The sequence below is a fragment of the Mauremys mutica genome, chromosome 4 (genome assembly GCF_020497125.1).
Source record: "Mauremys mutica isolate MM-2020 ecotype Southern chromosome 4, ASM2049712v1, whole genome shotgun sequence".
NCBI classification, from domain to species: domain Eukaryota; kingdom Metazoa; phylum Chordata; order Testudines; family Geoemydidae; genus Mauremys; species Mauremys mutica.
This window is the reverse complement of record NC_059075.1, coordinates 136,039,879-136,065,187: the sequence shown is the minus strand read 5'-3', so window position 1 is coordinate 136,065,187 and position 25,309 is coordinate 136,039,879. Positions and strand designations below refer to the sequence as shown.

The 25,309-nt window shown below is 52.2% G+C and overlaps 1 protein-coding gene across 12 annotated transcripts; it reads left to right on the top strand.

The window, feature by feature from the left end:
- The first annotated feature begins 1,024 nt into the window (after positions 1–1,024).
- LOC123369680 (periphilin-1-like) lies at positions 1,025–25,003 on the top strand. Of its 12 annotated transcripts, none has more exons than XM_045015566.1 (15): positions 1,025–1,043; positions 10,911–10,986; positions 11,799–11,951; positions 13,192–13,341; positions 14,805–14,954; positions 15,764–15,831; positions 16,411–16,538; positions 17,079–17,134; positions 18,061–18,180; positions 18,913–19,044; positions 19,804–19,929; positions 20,815–20,946; positions 21,259–21,390; positions 22,920–23,090; positions 24,226–25,003. In XM_045015566.1, the coding sequence occupies exons 2-15, from the start codon at positions 10,948–10,950 to the stop codon at positions 24,406–24,408; spliced, it is 1,740 nt and encodes a 579-aa protein (XP_044871501.1). In that variant the 5' UTR covers positions 1,025–1,043; positions 10,911–10,947; the 3' UTR covers positions 24,409–25,003. The 12 variants fall into 12 exon arrangements, with proteins under 12 accessions (XP_044871501.1, XP_044871503.1, XP_044871502.1 ...); XM_045015568.1 differs by lacking the exon at positions 1,025–1,043 and adding an exon at positions 3,672–4,031 and having other exon boundaries at positions 11,811–11,951; XM_045015567.1 differs by lacking the exon at positions 1,025–1,043 and adding an exon at positions 3,672–4,068 and having other exon boundaries at positions 11,811–11,951.
- Positions 25,004–25,309: the final 306 nt, after the last annotated feature.

Genomic DNA, 25,309 nt, shown 5'->3' with positions numbered 1-25,309 from the left:
TGTAAAAAACAGAAAGCTGGTTTGTCCGGTCTTATCTACAGTGGATTCTTGGTCTGTGTAGATAATAGGGCAAAGCAACCCAGACAAATGGATGATTTACTAGCCAGGTGCAGATCTCCCTAGTAAGGCAAGCTAGGTTGTAGACAGACAGTGACTGATCAGAAGTAGCCACCCAGAAACTCCCAGGCCACAAGAAGCATATAAGTAAGAATAAGACCGTTGTAAGAAATAATGGAAAACAGAAAAACAATGAAAAGACAGTTGGATTGAGTAATGAGGAAGGTGGTAATGGTTAAAAAAATATAGGCAAGCAGGTGCCAGTTAAAATTTTACCACTACCAGGATAAGTAAAAAATGTACTAGAAGGATTTGGGGTTAGTTATTATGTTGTGTGTATGAAAATATATTGTTGGAAAGATCATAAGCGTGGGTCATGTATACAGGCCAGGGTAATACGCTTGCTCAGCTAACTGACTTTGGCCTAGTCTTTGTTTTTATTGCACCAACTTCTGCTGGTGAAAGAGACAAGCTTTCGAGCTTCCGCGGAGCTCTGCTTCAGGTCCTGGAAAGGAAAACTCGTCTCGCTCACCAACAGAAGTTGGTCCAATAAAAGATATGACCTCACCCACCTCATCTCTCGAATATCCTGGGATCAACATGGCTTCAGTAACACGGCATGGTCTTTGCTTGACATGAGTGTTGCCTCATGTGGGCTTGCTTCAATGACGCTGCTAGGACAAAGGTGATGTTTGGTAAGGTCGAGATCAAATGAAGTTAATCAGTACCCTCTTGGTACACCAAATATAATGGCCAAAAAGTCACTGTACTGGGAAAAACAGAGAAGTGCCTGTCTGGAGGAAGGTGACATGCTGACATGAAAATAGCATGCTCAGCAAACATTAAGTAAACTGTAGCACGCGCATGCATATTGTAAGGTTTATTGGACTGTCACAGTGTGGAAAAAGCATAAACTTGCTAGAGAGGAAGGACATGGTTGGAGACTCGTGGGAGAAATCCATCATGACCCACCTACGCCCCAGAAGGTAATTGGCCAATATCCTTTTCTGTATCTCTGTCATTCCTTCCTTTCTAATTGTGAACACTAGGCCATGCTTTTGGTTCAAATAAAGGTTTGAATTAATAAACCAGAGGGTCTTGGCCCCGTGTGTGGCATGCCTCATCCAGCAATATTTAGAACAGAATCTTTATAGTTAAGCTCTTTTTAATAATCTGCACCGGCATAAAGGATGTGTGTCTAACACAGGGGGGTGGAGCAACACAGGACAGCCACTCGATTGGACCAGATGGTGGCAGAAACAGCCTACCTGTGCCCAGGACTGGGTAGCTGATCATTATGCTATCCTGCTCTGTCCCTTATGCATGATTCAGGTAGTGATATATGCTCTGGACGTTATCTTATTAAAGCTTCAAACTACAGGTAGTTAAGGTTTGTAATTGATGGGGACTGGGCTTTTCACCCAATAGGCCTCCACGTCAATCTTAATTATTTGTAAAGCAGAAAAGAACCAGGAGGGCAGATCAGTTTTAATCCCTCTTTTACAGGTGGAGAACTGAGGTACAGAGAACCGAAACGATTTGTCCAACGTCCCACGGTGGTGTGAATTCTATTCGATGGCAAGCTAGACAAGGGTTGCTGGCGTGTAAGGATAGGACAACTCCCTTCAGGCATCTGTCAGAGGCCAGTTTGGTCTGCCCAGGGTAGAGTGACGTGCTGTGTTTAGGGTTCCATCCCCCGTGTCCCTTTGTCAGCAATGTCTATTCCTGAGCTGGTGGCAGGTGGCTTTTTAGGGCAATGCCATCTGTGCCATCCCTACCCATTGCCCAGAGTCAGGCATAGTTTGTCCTCGTTGCTTTTCAGTGAGACGTCTTTTTCCAGGTCCTGATCATCTAAGCAAGTATCTTTCTCACCCTCCCTTGTATTTGGGACACTGTCTGTTCCCATCTCCGAATTGTTAGAAAATAAGCAGGATAGAGGCCTGTGAGCAAGACAACGGCCCTCGAACATAAGTAGGATAAAGGCCTTGAAACATAAGTAGGGAGAAAAGCCTGTGTCAGCTTTTGCTTATCGGCCCATGCTTGGCGCTAAATGTATGCAGCTGTCTTCCCATGTTTCTGGCCAAGTAGTTAGTACGACGGGTCAATAGGGATATCTTATGTCTTCCTTACAATGATAAATGTATCCGCAACAGCTGTACCCTTATCATGATAAATGTATCCGTGACAATTATATGTTTCTTGTTCCTTTTTTATTGATATATGTATTCTATGTACTCCATTATTCCCTATAGGTACATTTACAGGTTCCGTAAGGTCAGCCAAACAACGTAAATGAGACGTCAACAAAGTTGTTTGTTACTGGGTATAGAGGTAGGCCCGTTTGGCCATGGGGTGTGTGTCTCTCTCTGGCGCTAGCCGGGACGAGAACACCCGCTCAGCTGATCGATCAATAAAGAGAACGGTACTCGTCTTCCCAGTCTCCGTGCCTCCTTGGTGTAATTAGGTAAGCTCTGGGGGGGGGGGAAGGAGCCCATTTGGCTAACATAGTGTTAGCCAAAAGGGCTCGTTCTCCCCGGAGTTAGTCAATTACCCCAAGGAGGCACGGAGACCAAGACAGAGTATAAACATATATCAGCCCTTTATTATACGATCAGCTGAGCGGGTGCCCCCTCCTCGACTCACGCCAGAGGAGTGACACACCGATACAGAACAGTGAGTACATATACATACCATTATTGACGTCATATCAGACCACACTGACAAAAGCATATTTTCAGGATTTTGCAGACGTGGGGTACATAGGTCTATTTACTTGTACTCTAAACATTCCACGTTTTTCCCCTTGACCATGGTGCTGTTCAGTGTTTATTATTGGTTATGCAAGCAGGTCATAGGATCATTTAGCAATAGCATCGTTTCCCAGAACAGACAACTAAGCACAAATCATGTTATCTATCAATAGTGTCATAGCTAAACAGATGCTACAGCTTCAGGAGCCAATGTTCTAACAAGTATCAGAGGGGTAGCCGTGTTAGTCTGGTTCTGTAGAAGCAGCAAAGAATCCTGTGGCACCTTACAGACTAACAGACGTTTTGCAGCATGAGCTTTCGTGGGTGAATACCCACTTCTTCGGATGCAAGTTCTAACATTAGGCAATCCTCCCTGTAGGCACTCAGGAACCAGAAGAGCGGGGCAGCAGGTCTTGTATGGCATCGATTGCTGGCATATTTGCATTGAGACAGCTTTCTGATGTCTTCTGTCTCAACCAGGGCAGTGCATACACCAAGGGTGCGATAGATAGATAGATAGCTATGGAGAGAGTGCTAGATTTAGGTTGTTTTCTGCCGAATTTAAAACCCCAGAAGAACCACACACACGAGTAAAGTTTCAAACCCTTTGCAGGTTCGTTTGATTCAGGGAGATGCCACCTGCTGTCCTGGTCCTTGGGCCTCAGGGGAACTTGTCTCCAGTGTCACACACTAGCAACAGCAACTGCAAAGGTGCAACTCCTAACACCTCAGCAGCCCTTCCCTTCCCTGCGATGTTAATATACCAGTTCCTGGGTGGGACCACAACAACATCCATCCATCAAGTGCAATCAGCAGCCGCAGGCTTTCGTGTCCCCCCTCCCCCTCTCCCTCCCCTCTGCAGGCGAGGCTCATTGCAGGGGAGTCAGAAATACTTCAAGTCTCCTGCTGTCTGCGCTGGAAGGAAACTGAAGTTTTCCACTTCCCCTCCGCTCCGTGCAGTTGCAGCCGGAGACCGCGGGCACATGGCTTCTGAGAGGGCTGCTCCCCCCAGCTGCCCAGGAGCAGGCAATGCCAGGCATGTGATGTGCGTTTATTCCTAGGCAGTGCTGCTAACTTTGCAGTGGGAGGTCCGGTCTCTCCAGTCCAGACTTAGACCGACGCCTGTTAGCTGTGGGGCCTGGAGTAGCTCCCCTGGCCCGACCCCACCCACTGCCGCTCAGCTGATTTGTGCCTGGGTGCCCAGCCGTGGCCACTGGAGTTGGGGTGAGTGAACTGCGTGGGATGCAAGATTCAGTGCGGAGTGAGTAGCCTTAGGATTTTTGATGTGTGTGGTGCATTGCAAAGCCTTGGGGATCGTTGTAGAAAAAACCGGTGTGTGCGCGCGCAAAGTATCAGCGTCCTGATTATATTATATCCTGCAAAAGGGGTGGGTGTGTCTGTAGCATCTGGGGAAGGGTAACCCCCCTCGCCCCCACCCCTTGCCCTATAGCAACGGATGCCCCACTTGCAAAGGCTGGTGAAAATGTTGGTTAGCAAAGTGCTTTGCCTGTCCTGGCTTTTGTTAGCAAAATGCGCCCTTGCCTCTCTTCCTGCAGGGTGATGAGTCCCTTCGTGTTTGTAAAGCCTTTAAGGCAGGGGGGTTCCAAACTTTTCCCCCTGTGGCCTACCTGTGAGGCCTGTGGCCCACTCTTAACGCTTCTTGAGGACAATTATTCCTGTTAAGTGTTACGTCCATATAAACCGTACCACTGTAAATAAACAATGAACAGGTTTTCTTTGCATTGTAATGCAAACAATTGTTATGCTAGAAATCCCTAGCACTCCGCCCTCAGAAAAATGCCACAAGACCTTTGAAACCAAACAGTTTGAGTAAAACCACACTTTAAAAAAATGTTGAGAGCCAAATGGGGTGTTCAACACATAATTTTGTATAAAAACCGAACACTCAGCAACACAACGGTGTTAACAAAATTGTTGACAAACACATTGTGTTGTTTGATTTTTAAAACAAAATAGGTGTCCAGCTTTGGACACGATACTGTGTTTTCAATTTTTTTTAGCATAATAGCTACATTTCTGTGCTGTGTAAGTAAAGACCAACCCTATTCTCTACTAATTAGAAAAGAATCAAATATTGTAAATACAAATATAAAATAACGTACAGACCAGGAGTCATCTTAATGTGATGGCTGTGCCGGCTTCTCCTTGCACAGTTTTTCCAGCTGGCGACATATGTTAGTGAGACTCAACCTGATCTCATCTTCAATTTTCAACATTTCAGCCAGCTCAAAATGCAGGCAGGGAGTTGCTAGGGGCTGTGTGCAGGTCGGGGGATAGCTCAGAGTGCAGATGGGACAGCTGGTGGATGTGTGCAGAGATGGGTGTAGCTCAGGGTGCAGGGATGGGGTAGCTAGGGGTTGGATGGGGGCCGTGGGGGTAGCTCATGGTGCAGGGATGGGGTAGCTAGGGGCTGTGTGCGGACAAGGTGGTAGCTCAGAGTGCAGGCAGGGGGTAGCTCAGAACAGAGTGCAGACAGGGTAACTAGTGGATGTGTGCAGAGAGGGGGGTAGCTAGGGGCTGTGTGCAGATGGGATAGCTAGGGGTTGTGTGCAGAGAGCGGGTAGCTAGGGGCTGTGTGCAGATGGGGTGGTAGCTCAGGGGGCAGGGATGGGGTAGCTAGGGGTTGGATGGGGGCTGTGGGGATAGCACACGGTGCAGGGATGGGGTAGCTAGGGGCTGTGTGCAGAGAGGGGTGTAGCTCAGGATGGTGTAGCCCAGCCGTGCACTCAGTCCCTAGCTGGCACTGCGTGGGCATCTCCACTCCTTGTGGCTGTGTGTGCGCTGGGCCAGGCCATGCCCATCCTATACTGTTACCGTGGCCTCCGGCACCCAGTGGTTCATGGGCACCATGGACTACAGCTATCTGAGCCTGGAGGGCATTGTGGCCATTACCCAGCCCATATGAGGAAACTGCCCTGGACACACAGTGGTTGGCGTCACTGCTGGCCCCCCCCAAAAAACCTCTGCCCATGATGGCGGAGCACCCAGGGCTGTGTCACGGCCCACAGTTTGGGAACCCCTGCTTTACAGTTTGTAAAGCACGTTTTGCTCCTTGGCGGGAAGATGGGCCATTGTGGAAAGGCAGGCCAGGCAGATCGGAGCGCCAAGCGTTTGACTTGTAGTCCTGCCCACAGCCCCTGATTATGCTGGGTGCTGTGTGGAAACAAGAGACAGCCAGTTATTCAGGAATTGCTATTCTAGTGTTATTCTTGGGCGCTCTGAAGGCTATGTCTACACTAGCACTTTTGTTGGTAAGACTTTTGTCAGTGAGGGGTGTGAAAAAACACACCCTAATCGACAAAAGTTTCACCGACAAAAGCGCCGGCATGGACAGCGCTATGTCATTGGGAGAAGCTCTCCTGCAGACAGAGCTACCACTGCTCCTTAGGTCTGTAGTGTAGACACAACCTTATTCCAGATTAAGGGCTTTTCTACAAATAAAAGTTAATCTAGTGTAAGGTAACGTGTGAATTTAAAGCAATAAATTATTCCTGATAAACTCCATGCGTGGATGCTCTCGTTCCAAACCCTACCTTAATCTGAATTAACTGTCAAGTGTGGACAAGTCCGAAGTGTACAATTTGGAAGTCCACAACTTTTATTGGGAAAGTTTCAAACAAAAGGCTTCCCCCACCAATCTTATATAAAAATGGCATTTATAAAAACGGACTTGTCCCTGTGCTCAGCCTGCCTGGGCATTTTACTTGTTTCAAGTTCCTTATTCAAAAACGGAAAGTAATTGGTCCTAGAATCAAGTGGTCTATTTTGAGAGGCAAGTCAGTGTTGCCTGCTCTGGTGGTTTTATTGCAATATTTCCTGTTTGCTTTAAAGCTCCAGCACTCAGAGAGAAGTGATTAGTTGAGAATCTTCATTTTCATTAAAAGACAAAATAAGTGAAATTGTGACCTGTATGCACCCTGAATGCCCAGAAAACAGAAGGAAAATAGAAAGAACCCCCCCCAAATTATTTATTTTTGAAAACATTTAATGATTTTTGGGGGCCTGACTCCATTTGGGAACCTTTGGGGTTAGCAGTACTGCATGTGTCTTGTGAAAATGAATGGCCAGTCCTCCCACCCCTGCTCTCAAAGCGCTTTATAAAGGCACAGAAGTTTCATCATGCCCACTCTACAGGTGGGAAACTGAGGCCCGGAGAAGGGATGTGAGGTCACAGAGTGAGCCAGTGCCAGAGCTGGAATAGAACCATAACCTCCCACTCCCAGGCCCTGCTGTTTGTTGTTGCATCCAGTTTGTTTTCTAGTTCCTGTCCCATTTCTCACAGTGCAAATAGGTGACGTCAGTTTCATTTTTGTTTATGGTCAGTTTCACTTTCAGGCTCTCAATGGGCCATTGTTTGGTCTGCAGAGGGCAGGACGGTGTTTATCTATTTCAAACAGCTTTCACTGGATTTTTGTGTGTGCAATATCCTTTCTACTGGTCATAGTTTTTATAAAAGCTTCTATTTACAGTGTGTCTAGCTGAGGCCAAATTTAAATCTGAGGCATCCATTTAAAATTGCAGGGGATAGTCCTGGGCAGTGTAGTGAATGACAGTGGCTAAAAATAACAGGCCCCAGGCCCCTCCTGGGGCTAAGTACGATCAGCACTTAGCACCTTCAGTAGGGGTGGAGAACAATCTGCAGTGTGCTGCAGGTCCAGGACTGGGCCCATGGAGGTTTTTGGGAGTGTTCTCTGAAGGGCAGCAGGTGCCCTCCTAAGGCCAATGCTGTGGGGCAGGGGAGAGTTTTCCATATTTCTTGCGGCAGACGCTCAGCCTAATGGAGTGTACTGCCAGAGTTGCCCACACCAGTTTGCAAGGCTGCTCCTGTGAATGAAGGCTGTAGGATCAAGCCTCTGAGGCCCAGTCAATGGACAGTTGGTGTCCGTAGCCTTTGTATCAGGTCTTTGGTGGCCTGTCACCAGTGCTTTTCATCCGTAGTGGGAATGGTAGTTAGGGGACATGCTCCGGAGCTGTTCCTGAAGACGTGCAGTGGATTTCCATTAAGGGCAAGTGTCGTGTAGGCTCCACACATCCGCCATCTGAGAGCTGAGCCGGTGTGAACTCGTGATGAGCAGTAAGGGGGCTTCTCAGTCAGGTTCCTCCAACTCCATTGAGCCAGCTGGGCTGAAAGCCACCCCCTATGAACCTGTGGAGACAGGGCCTGGAAGGGGACATGGCACGTGCTCTACCAACCTATGGTGCTCTCTCGCCCTGTCATCTGGTGACTCTGGCCTACCTACTAACAGAGGACTCTCCTGTTGACCAATATATGCTGGTCTAATAAACATATATCACATTATCAATAGGTACTGTTTGGGCTACGTATAGCAATATGCATTAAACACACAATAATTTACTCCTGGGGGAATTCTGCACCAAAAAAATAAGAATTCTGCACACACTATTTTAAAATTCTGCAAATTCTGTTTGTCAAAATAACACTACATAATCACGCCGGTTTCAATTATTTTGGTAATTTATTTCAAAATACGTGTCAGCAAGTATGTCTGTAACAATACAGACCCACACGCAAAAATTCCCCCAGGAGTAGAGAGTTAAAGAAACCCCTATAACAACCCAGTTTTTCTCTCCCCTTCCGCCCTGAGCCCAGCTGGGGGGGAGGGGGGAGGCAGACACCCACAACCCTTCCCCCCAGAGCCCAGCCGCAGGGTCCGCCCTTGTCCAGATGCTTGCTCCCTCCCCCACAGAGCCCAGGGATGCTCGGTCCCAGGCTGAGTTTCCTGTGTGCCACCCTCTCCTTCCCTCAAGGCATTCTGGGAACTGCAGTTGCCAGGATCCCTCTAGCTCCCTGCCCCCAGCAGTGTCGTCTATGTGCTAGTGGCAGCTAGCAGCACTGCAGCCCATTTCTGTGGGGGAAAGGAAATTCTGAATGCACAGTGTTAATTTCTGCAAAATTCTGCATTGCGCAGTGGCGCAGAATTCCCCCAGGAGTAACAATATCAACATACAGTAGAATCTCAGCGTTATGAACACCTTGGGAATGGAGATTGTTCGTAACTCTGAACAAAACATTATTGTTGTTCTTTCAAAAGTTTACAGCTGAACATTGACTTAATACAGCTTTGAAACTTTACTCTGCAGAAGAAGAATGCTGCTTTTAATCATGTTAATTCAAATGAAGCAAGCACAGAAACAATTTCCTTACCATGTCAAATCTTTTTTTAGACTTTCCCTTTATTTTTTTAGTAGTTTACATTTAACACAGTACTGTACTGTATTGGTATTATTTTTGGGGGGGATAGTGTCTCTGCTGCTGCTTGATTGCGTACTTCCGGTTCCAAATGAGGTGTGTGGTTGACTGGTCAATTCGTAACTCTAGTGTTCATAACTTTGAGGTTCTACTGTACCATTAGATTATATTTCAAGTGGTTACATGGCCTGAACTGGCCTCTGTCTTTCTATAATCCTGTACACTTGGGCTAAGTATCCTACAGCAACTTGCATTAGCTGAAGTAAACTTTGGCCTAAGTAGATATTAAAACTGTCAGGAACAGAACATGTGGATGTTTTACCACAGTAACGGGTAGGGAGTTACTCTCTCTGACCAATCCTGGAATTGTTGGGAGATGTATATACATTGTGATTTATATATTTATTTAGTAATATGTTATAGGATATTGAGGCTTGGCATGAATGACGCGTGCTTGACATGAATACATGCGTTGTAAGTTGACAACCGAAGCAAGAACTTAAGGTCAAGGACTATTAGAACTGTTTGTGCAAAAACAATCTTATATTTCGAGAAAAATACGGAAAATCAGCAGAAAAGGAAACAATACCGGCTGGACTGATATACAAGTGTATAAGAATTGGAGGAAATGGCACAACTTGGATCATGGCGGCCTGCCCAGGATTGTCTCTTTGGAATTGTGTGGGTAGAAGGCCTAGTAAACAAAGGTAAAGAACTGACAACGTGACGGAATGGACGATAAATGGTTGCCTATGATTTCTGCAAATTGGAGTCGCTTATCGATCCAGAGTCCCGTGTGGATATAGATGTGGTTTTTGCCGGCTCCCTGCATCATACGATCTGATGATTGGAAGGAATCTCGACTGGCCATGGGGACCATTCTAACCTTTGGACTCTGGTCTAGTATGTTTGGGGTGTGAATGCGGAGTGAGTAAGGTTTGTTGCGTGATCAGTAAAGAGCATTTAGAGTATTATATACCAACACTGTGTCCAGTATCTGCCTGCTCCCCATCCCGTAGGGAGACCTCTATTGTGAGTCTAACAGAATGTCTCAAAGATAAGGACAAGATATATGAGTGTTCTATGCTGGTACAAGCCCAGGGCATGCCTTCACGCCCTTGGTATCTGGAATGCCTGAGTTCAGAACAGAGAGCTAACAGAGGTACAGCATGGTACCAGAAAAACAAGGTAGAAAGATGATTGGCTAAATCTAGCCTCAGATGATGCATACAGTGTCTTGTTACTTGTGAATGGGTTGGACAGAAAAGGATAGCTTGGGGGGTGTAACTTTGGACCCATGCCTTCTTTGTAACCACGGTGCATGAGCCTGCTTCCTGGAAACTGGTATCGTACTGAACCTTTTTTCCTCTGTTCCACTATTACTGACTTTGAGCCATAAATCTGACTGACTTTGGTTATTTACTCTCTTGAGTATATTTCATAACAAGCAATTGACTGTACGATTTACCAACAAACTGTTGCATAATTCGGGTAAGAGAAATCATGGAAAATTAGTAGCAGCTGACTTTGGTGTGGCAGACAGGTCTGCGATCCTGCTGAATTGTAGAAAACATGCCCTAAGGGCAGGGAAATGTGCTAAAGGCAAAGCGAGGGGTGTTACCGAAATGGAAAAGGAAGTCGGTGGAGCTAACCGTCAAGCTTCAGCGGTGATAAACAAGTGGGGTATGAAGGGCTGAGGTCTGGAGGGTAGTTTGGGAATAGCAGGACCCTCTCACTACCCCTGCCACTGAACTGTTCTCTGGACTGGGGATGTGTGGCCTGTCTGTGCTGATTGATTGAGTTATGTGGGGTTTCAGCTGTTAATCAACTGAACTCACAATACATTTCCCTCCCCACCCCTTTTCTCTCAGGGCTTGAACTAGGAGGGGTTTCGCCTTGAGCACCAGGATGTTCCCTGGAAGAGGGCACCCAAATGGTTTCTTCCATGTAAGTGGCTTCGGAGGGGAGGAGATGGCGGAACCTGGTGCTGGGGGCAGAGGTGGGACCATTGCAGAATTGGCTCGTTCCACAGGGGACAAAGAGTTAATTTCCAAATGGTTCAGCGAGCCCTGGACGTGGCTGGGGAGAGGGGGGAGTTGTAAGCATGGAGAGAACGATAAGGTCACCAGTGACAGGAGACACCTGGTTTTCTCCCTCCTCAGTCTACTTTCCTCTCTGTCCAAGCGGGAGTGTGTATGGGGGAGGGAAATGGTGGTGTTCCACCCAGTCCCTGCCCAGGCTCCCTGAACAGCTGGGTTGTTTCCACCAATGCAACCCAGCAGCGAAATGGCTGCTGGGGTCAAATATTGTACGTCCCCCTCATTCGGCTCCAGAGTTAACGGTCAGTTGAGATAAACTTGGGGGCCAGTCGCACCTCTTCTGGAGCTACGCAGCAAGCTCCATCTCTGGTGTAAATCCACTGCCTCCGAGTCTCCGCCAGGCCTTGTGTCACGGCACTGGGAACAGCTCTGGCCTGCCTACCTCAGAAGCTGCACCTTCGGGGGGCTCGTTGCTGACTTGTCTCGTGTTTGCTGGGATGCTTTGGGATGGGAAGAACGTGTGGAATAAGAGGAGTTTCAGTCTAGGGGTAGGTTAAAAATGTACCAGTTCTCACTCATGTAACTGTGCCCCCCGCGATCCCCCTGCTGAGAGGCAGCAAGGAGGCTGCTGTCACTGAGGTAACGGAGAAGATCCTGCCTCCCCGTGTGTCATGCTCATCGATGCCCTCCCCCCCTGTGCCACATGTCTCATCTTTGCAGCCCTGCCCTCAGGACATCAGCCCCTCCGCCTACCCTGCCGACTTCCGCAGGGACAACGAGGGCATGTGGGCTCCCCAGGACCATCAGGAGGAGGCCAGCTGGGATTACCGACACGGGAGACGCGAGGAAGGCTTCAGGGACAGGTGGCACTCGGTAAGCGGGTCTGGGCTGAGCCTGGAGGGGTGTTGTGTCCAGGCAGAGTGTGGGAGGTGGGCCGCAGCTGAGCTGGGCCTAGGGCAGGAGCAGGGGGCGTGGGTAGTGAGGACGATGTCCCGGGGAGAATTCCTGGGGCAGGCATAAGCTATCGCTGCTTGGTCACAGCTCCGTGACCCGCATGCAAATGAGTGGAGCCTTCCTGAACCCAGGCGGGGAGGATGTTAGGCTGGTCAGGAAGGCTGAGGCAGTGGGGTAGGGGGTCCAGACTGGCTCTGCCAGGAGTCCTGATCTGGCCTTGCTTCCCAGGGGTCACAAACCCACCAAGCCATAGGAATAGGCCAGGGTGTTACATGCCCGGGGCTTGATTGGTCCTCAGGAGGTGAGCCAGTATCCTTCCCGCTAATGCATCCCAGCAGAACATCTTAGGTGTGTCGCCTGCCTCTGACTGCTGTTGTTCCAGGCCACTCCTGCCGCTCGCTCCCATTGAGGCAGAGTGCCCTAGCAGGGGTCTGGGGGGCTGGACACCTGGGCTCTAATCCTGGCTGTGCCACTGACTCGCTGTGTGACCCTTGGCAAGACACTTGACCTCTTCTTGCCTCAGTTAACCACAAACAAACAGGGCTTGCCCACCTACCTCGCAGTTGAATGCCCCAGATGCATCCCTTGCTGCTGTGATGAAGCAGCAACGGTGGGGCACAAAACAGTGACTGGCTGAGAGAAGGTAAATGGGTCGCTCCTATTCACCTTCCTTCATCGCACGGGAACAAGGGGACATTTAATTAAAACTGATTGGAGCAGGTCCTTGTGTTTACACTACACATAATTAACCCGGGGCCTAGAGTTCAGTCAGGTTCAAAGGGGAATAGACATTTACTGATGGGGATAATGTGAATGTTTGCAGTTACATTCCACAGGATAAAAAGACCACATAAAGGCTACAAACCTTCATGCTTCAGGGTACGAGACAGCCGCTAACTGATGGGGTCAGGCAGAAAATTCCCCTCTGAGCCAGTTATTCCATAGTGTTCATTGCAGGGGTTCTTGCACCTTTCTCTGAAGCAGCTGGTGCTGCTCACTGATGGAGACGGGATGCTGGAGTAGATGCCCCCTCCCGGGTCTGATCCAGTCTGGCAATCCCTATGAATGAGACCACAGTCCCTGTGACACAAGGGCAGGTCGTGCATCCCCGTGTGTCTCACTCAGGACTGCCCTCACCCCGCGTGTTGGGTCTTTGCAGCCCTTTTCCCGAGACATCGAACCCTACCCCGCTGACTTTTACGGGGGTGACAAGGGCAGGTGCTGGGCACCCCAGGACCATCAGCAGCCAGCCAGGTGGGAGAACCAACCCGGGAGGCACGAGGAAGGCTTCAGGGGTGGTTGGCACTCGGTAAGTGGGGTCCGGGCTGAGCCCTGGTGCACCGCTGTGCTCACGCAGACCGTGCAAGGGCTGTGGGTGGCAGGGAGAATTCCTGGTTGGTTTGGAAGTGAGCGGAGCAATCTCTGCTTGGCTGCTCGAGCTGGTCACGGCTCCGTGGAGGGAACGCCCATGAACGGAGCCTTCCTGAGGGGTAGGAAACGAGGAATTCAGACCCCAGTATTAAGGGGGTCAGGAACTAACCGTCGGAGGAGGTGGGGCAGGTCAGGAGCACAGGGCAGAGAATGGGGAGCCCCGGCAGGGTCTGAGGGTCAGCACTGCCTCTTGCTGGTGTCCTGACCAGCCTCTGCCACCCAAGGGCTATGGAGTCTGGGAGCAGGCCATGGTGTTACACCGGTGGGGGCTTGACTGTCTCCCAGCAAGAGCAAGGAGGGGAGGGGGGATGGTCAGGCTTGTGGGGGTTAGCAAGGGCCTGAAGTGCTAATGCCCCCCAGTTGAAGGGGGGCGGGCAGAGGAACAGGATTGCCACCTGCCAGGGAGGGAAAGGGCCAGAGGCTTCTTTCTGGACCCGAGACCCCTGTGCTCACTGGTGGTGTTCCTCCTAATGCTGCCGCTCCAAGCCATCCGGTTTCGTACAGTTCACTCCATGTTCTGGTCTGGAGTTTAGAGTAGGGGCCCGGGCGTCAGGACACCTGGGTTCTATTCCTGATTCTACCACTGACTCATCGTGGGACCTCTGGCAAGTCGCTGCACCTTTGTGCTTAGGTGTCCCCCTCTGTGGAATAGCGCTCCTCCAGCTGACACCCCCCGGGAGCTCCCTTTGAAACCACCCCGCCCACCTTCCCTCTGTGATTTAACAAGGAGGGAACCCCTGAGAGAGGGTTGTAACATAAGGAATGAGGGAGACGGTAGATCGGGGGGCCCGCTGACCTTCCCAGCTGGTCCAAGAACGCGGAGACAGCTAATGACCTTGGAAGGAAACTGAAAGCTCCTAAAAGGAAACACTGTTTAGTCCGAGGGTATAAATTAACCTGTGCAACTCATTGCCACAAGGGATCATACTGAGGGCAAGAGCTCTGTAGGATTTCCAAGAGGATGAGACATTAATAGGGGCAGTGAGAGCTTCCACAGATGTAGTCCATAGGTTAAAAATACCATGTAAAGGCTACAAACCCTCAGGCTTCAGGGGACGAGACAGCCACTAACTGATGGGGTCAGGCAGAAAATTCCCCTCTGAGCCAGTTATTCCATAGTGTTCATTGCAGGGGTTCTTGCACCTTCCTCTGAAGCAGCTGGTGCTGGTCATTGATGGGGACGGGATGCTGGAGTAGATGGGGGGGGCCCCCCTCCTGGGTCTGATCCACTCTGGGAATCCTTGTGAATGAGATCTCTGTCCCTGTGACACAAGGGCAGGTCGTGCATCCCCGTGTGTCTCACTCAGGACTGCCCTCACCCCACGTGTTGGGTCTTTGCAGCCCTTTTCCCGAGACATTGAACCCTACCCCACTGACTTTTACGGGGGTGACAACGGCGGATGCTGGGCACCCCAGGACCATCAGCAACCAGCCAGGTGGGAGAACCAACCTGGGAGACATGAGGAAGGCTTCGGGGATGGGTGGCACTCGGTAAGTGGGGTCCGGGTTGTGCCCATGAGTGGTGGGCAGCGGTCAGACGGGTTGGGGGGGGCAAGGAATAACACTAGTATAATCTCTGCAGGGCTGATTGTGCTGGTTACAGCGCTGGGGATCTCAAGTGAACGGAGCCTTCCTGTGCTGGACAAACCAGAGGGAGTTCTGGTCTCACCCTGGAAACTCCGGGCGAAACGCCCTGTAGTCTGTCCTCTGCCATGTTCTGCAGGAGACCTGCTGGAGCTGATTTCTTTATCTCTGTACACAGACTCTCATGGGGCGCACTGTACGTTGGTGAATCTGGCAAGTCCGAGCCTGCAGATCTAGCCACCTGCCACTTGGCTCTGCCCTGCCCCCAGCACCTAGCTCCCTGCACTGACCCCTGGAGCATGACCCATGCACATCCGTGTCCTGATGGCTCTTTGCTGAGGGACTGGTGCTGAGCAAACATGTCCGCAGTGTGCACGCACCCCCCCTCGCACTATAGCTGGTGCGTTGTCTCCCACTGCTGTTGTTCTGAGTCGTCACGTTTCGTAAGAGTCACTTCCAGAGAAGTAGCATGGTCAACTGTATTAAGCAGGGGACTGGGAACCAGGACGCCTGGGTTCTAACCCCAGACCTTGGGAGGGGAGCGTTGCCTGGTGTTTAGATCAGGTGACTGGGAACTAGGACGCCTGGGCCTGTTCCTTGCTCAGGAAGGCAGAGTGAGCGGGTCTCCCCGTGCTCTGCCTTGTTGAGCTTCTGCAAAGCACCCAGAGTCACCCCGCCGCCCCCACAACCTCTGTAACACGTGTCCCTTCTCTCAGGCCACGCCACCTAACCAGCACTGCCCGGAGTCCGTATCGAGGGAGGAACATGGCAACTCCTGGGACAGGCAGGTGTCGGCAGGGGAGGCGCTCAGGTGGCGGCGGGAGCAGGGTGCTTTGGCTGGCGGGGATGCTGGGATGGGCCTTTTGCCTGGGGAGCCGAGGTTCTGACATTCCAAGGCTGGCCCAACAGAGAGCTTCGCCGAGTGGGCTGGATCCCAGGCGAGGGCTGCCCAAAGAGCACATGCAACCCCTGCAGTGCTGGCGTGACCCCCGTTCTGCACTCAAGTCAAGTGATCCCAGGATATCCCACTGTTCCCAGGCTCATCCCTGGCTGGCCTGTTGCCACCGCTGCCGCTTTCCAGCTGTGACTGTCCGGGCAGCGCCACTCTTAGGGGCATAATCTCATCTGGAGGGAGAAGGGGAAGGACACAGGTGGGGCTGCCAGGGGGGTAGATACCAGGGGAAGGAGGAAATGAGCGTGCCGGCCTGGGGAAAGGTAAAAGCAGCTGGCCAGCCCTGGAGGTTGGAGCGCCAGGGTGGGATCTGAATGCCAGAGGAGACCTGGCTCTGCCCTTTGTCTGGAGCCCCGGATGGGGGTTGGCTCAGAGAGCAGCTACTCACAGGGCCACCTGTTCCTTCCACAGGGAGCAAGACTTCTTCCCCAGGAAGTACCGTGGCCGCGGCTGGAAGCATCACCGCGGCCCTTTCCGAGGCGGCTACCGAGGGGAATTCACCCCTCACTACCACCACTTTCAGTCTTACTCCTCCAGAGGTCAGTCCCTCGGGGACGGGGGTGCCTAGGCCACATGGGCTCCTCAGCCCCAGGAAACAGCCCCTGGGTGGCAGTGCCTCATCCCGAGCTGCGTTCCAATGGCTCAGCACTGGGTGAGAAAGTCCTGCCAGTTCTGCCTGCCACGGAGGTCTCTCTAGCCTGGGGAGCAGGGGCTGGATCCCCAGGGATCTATTGCAGGGGTTTCAGAAAGAGCTGCAAGCAGGGCATTGTGGACCACAGCTGCTGGCATGTGGCTCTGTTAGGAGAAGGATTCAGGGGTGGAAGGAGGAAGCCTGAAGCCCATAGGAGAGGCTAGATGGCAGAGTCTGCCTGGGCTGAGGAGTGGCCCAGGAGGACCCGTTTGATTTTTCTCCACCCAGCATGGGCTGAGACTGGAGAGCAGAAGGAGTCTCAGTGTTAAAACCAGAGCTCCTGCCCCTCACTCAGGAGGAGGAACGTGGCCCAGCCCCCGAAGGCCCAGCATCCCTGCTGCCCCCTGGTTCTGTCTGCCTCATTCTGTCCCCATTGGTCTCTTTGCAGAAAAGTTCAAGTCATCCAGGTCGTTGGCCTCCCGCTCCCCAGAGAGATGCTCGGTGGTAAGAGGAGAGCGGCGTCTCTCTGCTACCTCTCTGTCGGCCGCTTCCCACCAGGAGGGCGGCGGAGGGGATGAGCTGGGTCCTGGGGTCTAATCCCTCAAGCTTCCCTGCACCCCAGCTGGGCAGGGGGCAGAGGAGCCGGTGGGGAGGAAGTGGTTTTATAACCAACCTGCTCGTGGCTGGGGTTCCTGCTTGCGCTACCTGGCCAGCCCCGGAGGGTGACTGCCTGTGGTTATCCACCGAGCAGACGCAGGGTGGGCGCCCCCCAGGTGTGACTAAATCCTCCCTCCTTACACGAGCATGTCCCAGTCAGTGGGGCTGCCTCAGCGTAACCGAGGGGAGAACTTGGCCCGTAGCTGCTGTGGAGCTGGTCGTGGTGGGCGTTCCCCAGAGCAGCAAGTCCCGCAAAGCCAGAGCCCGGTCGCCCGCACCCACAGCTGGTGAACTGCAGTCTGGAAAGACAGGCTGGTGCTTCCAAAGCTGAGGGATTGGGAGTCTGGTTCCTGCGGCAATCGAATACGGACTGGGCAGCCAACTTCTGGAGTCGGCTTTGGGAAGTCTGACCCACTGTCTTTCAGCCAAGGACCCGTGGGCCAGGGAGGGGAAGGGAGGTGTCCACAGTCTCACTGGAATTCCCAACCACAGCTAGAAAAGCCTGCAGGCTGTTAGCCAAGGACGGGAAGGCTGGACCAGTGGTTAGGGCCTGAGCCTCGGAATTCAGAGACGTGGATTCAGTTCCTGCTCTGCCGCAGTGTCCCTGTGTGACCTTAGGCGAGTCACTTAGTCTCTCTGTGCTTAGCCTGGCCTCGCAGGGGTGTGGCGAGGATAAACACAGTAAAGAATTTGAGGGGCTAAGATACGGCCGTAATGGAGGGCCACAGGAGGACATGAGTGATTCCAGCCTCTGCTCTTTTTCCTTCCTACAGTCGAGTAGAAAGAAAAGTGTTTCTTCTAAGACAGAGAAAGCAAAATCAGCAGCGCCCAAGAAGCCTGGAAAATCCAAGAAAGATTCTGCAGCTCCAGTGAAGGAACCCAAACCGCCCCAGGTCAAGGGCCACGGGGAGGGGAGGGGCGGGGCGGGGCAGGGCAGAGAACGGGCTGGGTTTCCTGGGCAATGGATGGGTCTCAAGGACGAGGTTGTGTCCTAAGTCCCTCAAGCGTAGGGGGATTTGTGTGACACTCGGGTGCTGCGGAGTACGGGGAGAAAGGCGGGTATTGTCCCTGCCCCAAAGAGCTTCCAATCTAAGGTGGGGCCATACGAGAAGATAACAGGCACTTTTATCTAGGGACTTTTTGGTGCCTACTCACTCTCTTAGAGCAAGGTCACTGTCTCATTGGAACTTCTTTTTCCCAGCATGCCTTGCTGGGATTGGCCCTCTATATTTGGCAAAGGCAAGCGGCAGCAACCTTACCAGGGCCATTTTGCAGCAGGCAGCTGCTGGCTGCCCGCCCTCTGTTCCAGCAGAGAAGTCCCTAGTACGGTTTCCCCTTTCATCTCCTTGCTGAGGGCTCAGTCAAATTCTTGGAGACACTGAGATGAACCTCAGGCACAGCAGCAGCCTGCTAGGGGGAGATTCAATTCCCCTTTCTTGGACCCAGGTACAGGCTGGCCATTGTTCTGCCGTAGCGAGGGTGTGAATTAAGAGCTGGTGAAAGCTGCTGGACTGGCAGCCTCATGCCCATCTGTAGCCTGGGCAGATGGAATGCAAGCTCACCAGTTTGCTGTCCTCCTCTGGTTGTCTAACCTCCTTCCCTCATCCCACCTGAAACCTCTGTAGGTCCAGCTGGACGCTAGCCAGACAGCCACAGACCCTTCCAGCCAGGCCGGCTCTACGCTGGATACTGAACCCCCGGCTTCACCCGAAACCACAGAGGATCTTCATCCCATGGGAACAGAAGGAATTGAGCTGGTAGGAACTCACCCGGCTCTTCTCACTCTGCTTGCAGCAGATGTGTTGGTGCCCTAGGGCATTGCAATAGTCCCCACACGCTAGGTGCTGTACGTACCTGTAACAAAGGGACACTTGCTGCCCAAAGGAGTTTGCAGTCTGAGGAGGACAGGACGGGATTTGGTTCCCCTTGTCCCTACGTGTTGCTTCCTTTCACTCGCCCACCGTGACTAGTGCAGGGCTCCCCTTTGGATCTAAGCACCCCAGCATCCTTAGTGATGGCTGTGGCAGCACAGCAAGGAGGGGGTCAAAGCAGCCAGTGTGAAGGATTCTAGGGAGCCTCTTCCCCTTTAATCTTGGGACACTTTGCCAAGACTCACTGTAAAGGAGGCTAATGATGATGGCAGCTTTTTGTGGCGTGGGCAGCTGTCCGGGGGGAGTTCGGGCTGAGACCCACCAAACTCACTTCATGCAGGCCACCGGATGGTTCTGCATCAATAGGCTGGTTTTCGGGGGGAGCCTGAATTCCCGTGCAGCAGCAAGCTGGAAATCGTACACAAGGAACGTTCTGCGTGCGTCTCTGCAACACTCCCCATTGCAAAGAGAAATGGGATGGGGGCGGATTTTATTCCGGGCTTCTCCAGTTGCTGAATCTCCTCTAGAACCACAGAGCTGCTTGGTCTGACTGACTGTCAGCATTTCCAGGACCACTGTTCACTCCTGCACCCACAGCTCCCATCCTGCCCTGGGACTGTCCTCATCTGTTTGAAATCTCTGCAGGTCCAGCTGGGGGCCAGTCTGGAGGCTGCAGACAATCACAGCCAGGCCTGCTGCACTCTGGCAACTGACTCAGTCCTGGCTGACGCCCCGGAGGATCTTTATCTCCCGGAGGAAGAAATCAAGCTGGTATGAGCTAATCCGTCCCCCCTTTCAGCTATTCCCCAAGGTCAGATGTGTTGGGGCTCTGGGGGGAGATGGGATTTGAAGTCCCTTCCTCATGCCTCTGGCATTGATTGACAGTAGATTGCCATTAAGTCCCAAACACACCCATAAGCCTTGGCGCCAGCTGCAGTGGTGCTTCAAAGGAGTTTCCAAGACAACTGGCGCAAAAGTTTGTGGGTAGCATCTGCATGGTCCATTCAGTCCTTTGGACTCTGCTAAGGCAGTCCAGGAGACAGCTAAGTGCAACCAAGGGGGATGATGGGGATGGGGGCCTATGTCCAGCAGCAGCAGTAGCACTGTTACATCGCTGGTGACGTCGAGGTGCAAGGCTGCTCAGATAGGAGTCTGCCCCCTCCCCTAATGTAGCGCATGGATAAAAGGGCACTTGGGTCGCAAGTGCGTTTCATGTGTTCTGTGGTGTGGAACAGGAGGCAGTGTTGTCTAATGGCTAGAACACTGGACTGGGATGCAGGAGATCTGGAATCTGTTCCCAGCTGTGCCACTGGCCTGCTGGGTGACCTTGGGTGAGTCACTTCCCCGCCCCGTGCCTCAGTTTCCCCATTTGTAAAATCGGACTCATGACACTGACCTCCTTTGTCAAGCACTATGAGCTCTAGGGATTAAAAGCATTAGCTAAACGCTAGGGATTATTATTACAGTCGTCTTTGTAATGCTCCCAGTTACTGTGAGACATCAGAGGGATTTTATCTCTGCAGAATCTGCCCTGAAGCTGCAAAGTTTGGTTTCACAGTTGGAGCTTCTGGTGCTCCTGTTTTGCTCATGCACCCACAGCCCCATCCTCCCTTGGGACAATCTAACTGTTCCTCCCTCCATCTGAAAACTCCACAGGTCCAGTTGGAAGCCAGCCACGAAGCCACAGACCATCCCAGCCAGGCCGGCTCTGATCTGGCTGCTGAGCCCCCAGCCTCACCTGAAACTACAGAGGAGCTTCATCCCATCAGAACAGAAGATACTGAGCTGGTATGAATTCACCCTCCCTTCTCCTTGGATCAGATGCACTGGGGCCTTGGGATAAGGTGGGGTTTGATGCCCTCTTCCTACACATTACCCGCTTCCATTTGCCTGCCCCATCCCATGGAATTGATGCTTGTTCCCAGAATCCTCTGCACTACCCCAACCGTGCATCAGTGGAGGCAACAAGACTAATCCATGCTAAGGGTTCTGGGGAACGTTCCCTCGGCCCAGCTTTGATTTGTCAGTGTCTTCGCTGTCGCCATGGGAGGTGCCTCTGGAATGGCATAACCTTCCTCATCCCCTCTGCAATCTCCACAGCTCCAGCTGGAAGACAACCTGAAGGCCCCGGATCTTCTCAGCCAGGCTGTCTCTGCTCTAGCTGCTTTACCTCCAATCTGGTCTGAGATCACAGAGGAGCTGCCTCCCGTGGGAAAGGAAGAAATTGAGCTGGTATGAACTGACCTGTTTGCCCCCATTCTCCCAGGTTGGCACCCTAGGCCTGGGAGGGATTAAGTCCTTGCCCAGCCCACTTTTGTTTCCCAAAACACCCCCAGAATCCTTTGCATGGGTGCTTCAAAGCAGGTGCCAAGGCAGTAGATTCTGGGAAGCATCCCCCGTGAGCCATTAATTTCTTGGCAGCTTTGCTAGGGCTGTCCATGGTGGTGGTTTTTGTGCCAGAGGTGCCTGCCCACCGTGAACTGGGCTGAGAGCCGTCAATCTCTGTTAAGGCTGGTTCCCCCACTCTGGCACTTCGAGTGCAGAAGGTGGGGGCCTGCAAGGATTTTAAAAATCAATACTGGCCACTCCAGGCTTGTATTAAATTCCCAAGGTTACAGCTTCTCTCTGCCCTTGGATGGGTAGATGCTGCCACCACCCAAATGTAAAACCCCTTGGGACCCAGGAAGGCGCACTTGGGAATTCCTTCCTGTAGGATACCCTCAAGCCCTTTCACCCCCCATCCGGGGAAGAGAAAGAAAATAAAGGAAATTAGCTGTTGCCCCCAGCTAATTAAACAACATGTGCACAAACCTCTTGGGACACCAAAAATCCAATCCTGTTCTTAAAATTTACTTTTTTTTTTTTTTTAATTAAAAACAAAAAGAAAGAAAAAACATCTGGAACTTAGGCTTTTGCTAGATTTAAAAAACCCACTTACAAAAATTAAATGTCAAGAATAACCTTCTTGAGGTCCAGCTTCAAGGTTACAAGCCAAACAAAAAAGCATTTGGGGTTAGCACAGAGGAGTCCACAAGCCAATAAGAAATAAACCTAATCGCGTCTTTCTGGACATTTTCCAATTCATGAGGAGGTTTTAGGTATGATCTGATGATTTCCATACCTGACAAAAAGCTTTTTACAGCACAGTCCCAGCCCTGTCTCTGCTCTTTCCCCTCTCTCCAGAGAACAACAGACCAGACAAAGGGAAGTTTTTTCCCATTTTTAAAAAGTTCTAGCCTTCCCATTGGCTCTTTTGGTCAGGTGTCCACTCCTTTCCTTTTACCTGGGGACTTTTTTAACCCTTTACAGGTAAAGCAAGTAGAGAACAGCTACTAAGAGGGATTTCATCGCTAACGGGCTGGCTGGGTGTCCATAAAAGGGAGCTACCCCCCCTTCATTTATCACAACTTCCCTTCACTCAAGGGACAAGAACAGCGATCTGACTGTAGCGACTTTTCATTGCAGCTGACCTGGACTGGTGCCCGTCTCAGTCACCCCCTATTCTTTTTTTTTAAAGGGAAACTGCCCCTTGCTACCCAGACAGGAAGCTGGGGCAGGTGGCATAAAGCTCAGAAAAATGCTTTAAAATATTCTGCAGCCATCCCTCTAATGCTCCCACGTTCACCAAGCGTTGAGGGGGAGGGTTTATCCCTGGCTTCTCCACTCACTGTTGGATTTGATTTTGGGGACGATTTAATTTGTCAGTAGCCCTGTTTGCTCATGTACCTGCAAACGTCCAACCCTGTCTTCCCCCAGAGCAGGTTAACCTCCTTCCCTCACCCTGTCTGAAATCAACGCAGGAGCAGCTGGCCGCTCATCAGGAGGACGCAGGCTATCCTTACCAGGCCTGCTCTGCTCTGGCTACCCCAGCGGAGACCATGCAGTACCTTCGTTCTGCTGCCATACTGGCCAGAAAGGAAGAAATTGAGCTGGTAAGTTCTAACTGTCCCCTCTTGCTCACCCAGAAGCAGGGTAGGACCTAGATGCATTGTGGCTCTTGATGTGTGCAGGATCCGGGTTTCCCTTCCCCTCCCAAACCACCTCCGTCATCTGCATGGCCTGCCCCAAATCCCTTGCAACAGCTGCAGTAAGGGCTTCAAAGCAGGTGCAATGGGTTCAGGGAGGGTGTTTCGTGTGTCTGCTATCCATGAATGACCAGTGTGATCCTGGGTTGGGAAGAGTGAGGTTAGAGGGAAAACCCCACCACCAGCCAGGAGCAGTTCAGGACTAGGGAGTTTGGTGCCAGGAAGTCAAAGCAACCTCACTCCTAGCCCAGTTCTCCTCCTTGATTTGTTTTTGGTGCCTGTGGCCATCACGGCTTGCGAAAAATATTCTTCCTCCTGGATTCACACTCTGCTGGGGAGTGGCTTAAACGGCCAGGGACTGGGAGCAGTCTGAGGGCTGGCCCTGTTGTCTTAACACTCCCAGGTGATTGGCTGGCTGGCCCATCTGTCACCCCTGCAGCTGAGGCTCCAGAGCCTGACCCCTGCAAGGTTCTCGGGGTAGCAAAGTGTTCTGGGTGGAGGGAGAAGGGGTGGCTCCAGGCATCAGCACGCCAAGCGCGTGCTTGAGGCGGCAAGCCACTGGGGGCGCTCTGCTGGTCGCTGCGAGGGCGGCAGGCAGGTTGCCTTCGGCGGCTTGCCTGCGGGAGGGTCCGCTGGTCCCGCGGCTTCGGCGGACCTCCTGCAGGCGTGCCTGTGGAGGGTCCGCCGAAGCCGCGGGACCAGTGGACCCTCCGCAGGCAAGCCGCTGAAGGCAGCCTGCCTGCCGTGCTTGGGGCGGCAAAATGCCTAGAGCCGCCCCTGGGAGGAAGGGAACGGCCAGACAGGAGCATGGAGAGGTCCTCGGGCTGCCCAGCAGAGGTCCATCATGCCAGCAGCAGGGATCAATGAAAACACATTATTGCCCCAGCCCTAGGGGGTGCCACTGGCCTGAGTCATAGGGTAGCTTGGATCATTTTCACAGGGCTCAGTACATCTGGGGGGAATCTCGGGCACCCAGGTTGAGTTTAGGGACTTGCCTGCCCGCCGCCTTGTCTGACAAGCTCCCCTTCTCCCCTCCCTGCAGTCCTACCAGCAGTCCAGCCTGGCCTTTGCTGTGGTGGCCACCATGCTGCTGCACAAGGAGCCCTCCATGGAGGCGGCGATGGGGTCTGCGCTGCGGGCCAACCTGCGGCAGGTCGGGGGCCACTGCCTGCAGGAGCTGGAGCACTTCATTAGCAGCTACGACTCGGGCTCCACCCGCTCATGAGAGGCAGCACAGCGGGAGACATCTGCTCCAGCTCTGAGCCTGATAGGGGGGAGGAGGGGGGAGCCCCAGCAGCGGTTCTGGTTGGGATGAGAAACCAGCAGCTGTGGACTTGTGCGGCTGCAGCTGGAGATGATGGAGTGGGAGCAGAGCCCCAGCGTGGAGGGCTGCAGTCCTGGTGCTGATGCTGGACAATGGCATGGAACGGGAAAGGGGCTGTTGGCTTGACATGGTGGGGAGGGTTAGTAATTTGGGAAGGGAGGGGAGGGGAGGAGACGGCCTGTGGGAGGGCTGAGCGGTGCTAGGGCTGAAGGGGTCAGTAACCATGGGGATGGATAAGTGGTGCCAGGGGCTGGGGATTGTCGGGCGGGGCTGACTGAAGCCGACGCTGTGAGTGATGGGCGACAGCCTCCTCAGAAGAACACTTGCAGCAGTTTCACCCGGCCAGGATCGGGGCCCCTGAGCCTCATGGTTTCATTGAAGGAGAGGAGTCCCTGAAAGTCCCTGCTTGGCTTCCCTGAACTTTGAAATGTTTGTTTGTTTGTGGAGAAAATTGTTTTATCTCTGAAAAATAAAATGGCAGGTGGTACCATCAGCGTTCCTGTGTAAATAAGGCAGCAGCTGTTCAGTTGAGGACATTGTACTCTTGTTTCAAAACATTCAATGTGGGGTATTTCTCCTGTAGGAGCGACTGGCGGCTCTGCTTGGCGCAAGGTGTGATGCAGCTAGCTACAGGAGGTGGGATTTTTAAAGGAGCTAAGGGCTGGATTATTTTCAAGCCCTCAGCGCCCAGTGTGCTGGGCTCCTCAGGGAAATATCTCCACTTAATTTTCTGCCTAAATTGGAGCCAGCTTAATCCTCAGTCCCACGCAGAAGCATGGCCACCCTGCTCCTCTGTGTTTGC

Excerpts from the sequence above, each read along its gene's own strand:
- LOC123369680 (XM_045015566.1), top strand. The coding sequence starts at position 10,948 with ATGTTCCCTGGAAGAGGGCACCCAAATGGTTTCTTCCAT. Across the intron at positions 17,135-18,060 it reads CCCCAGAGAGATGCTCGGTG|TCGAGTAGAAAGAAAAGTGT; the intron begins GTAAGAGGAGAG and ends TCCTTCCTACAG. Across the intron at positions 19,045-19,803 it reads GAACAGAAGGAATTGAGCTG|GTCCAGCTGGGGGCCAGTCT; the intron begins GTAGGAACTCAC and ends AAATCTCTGCAG.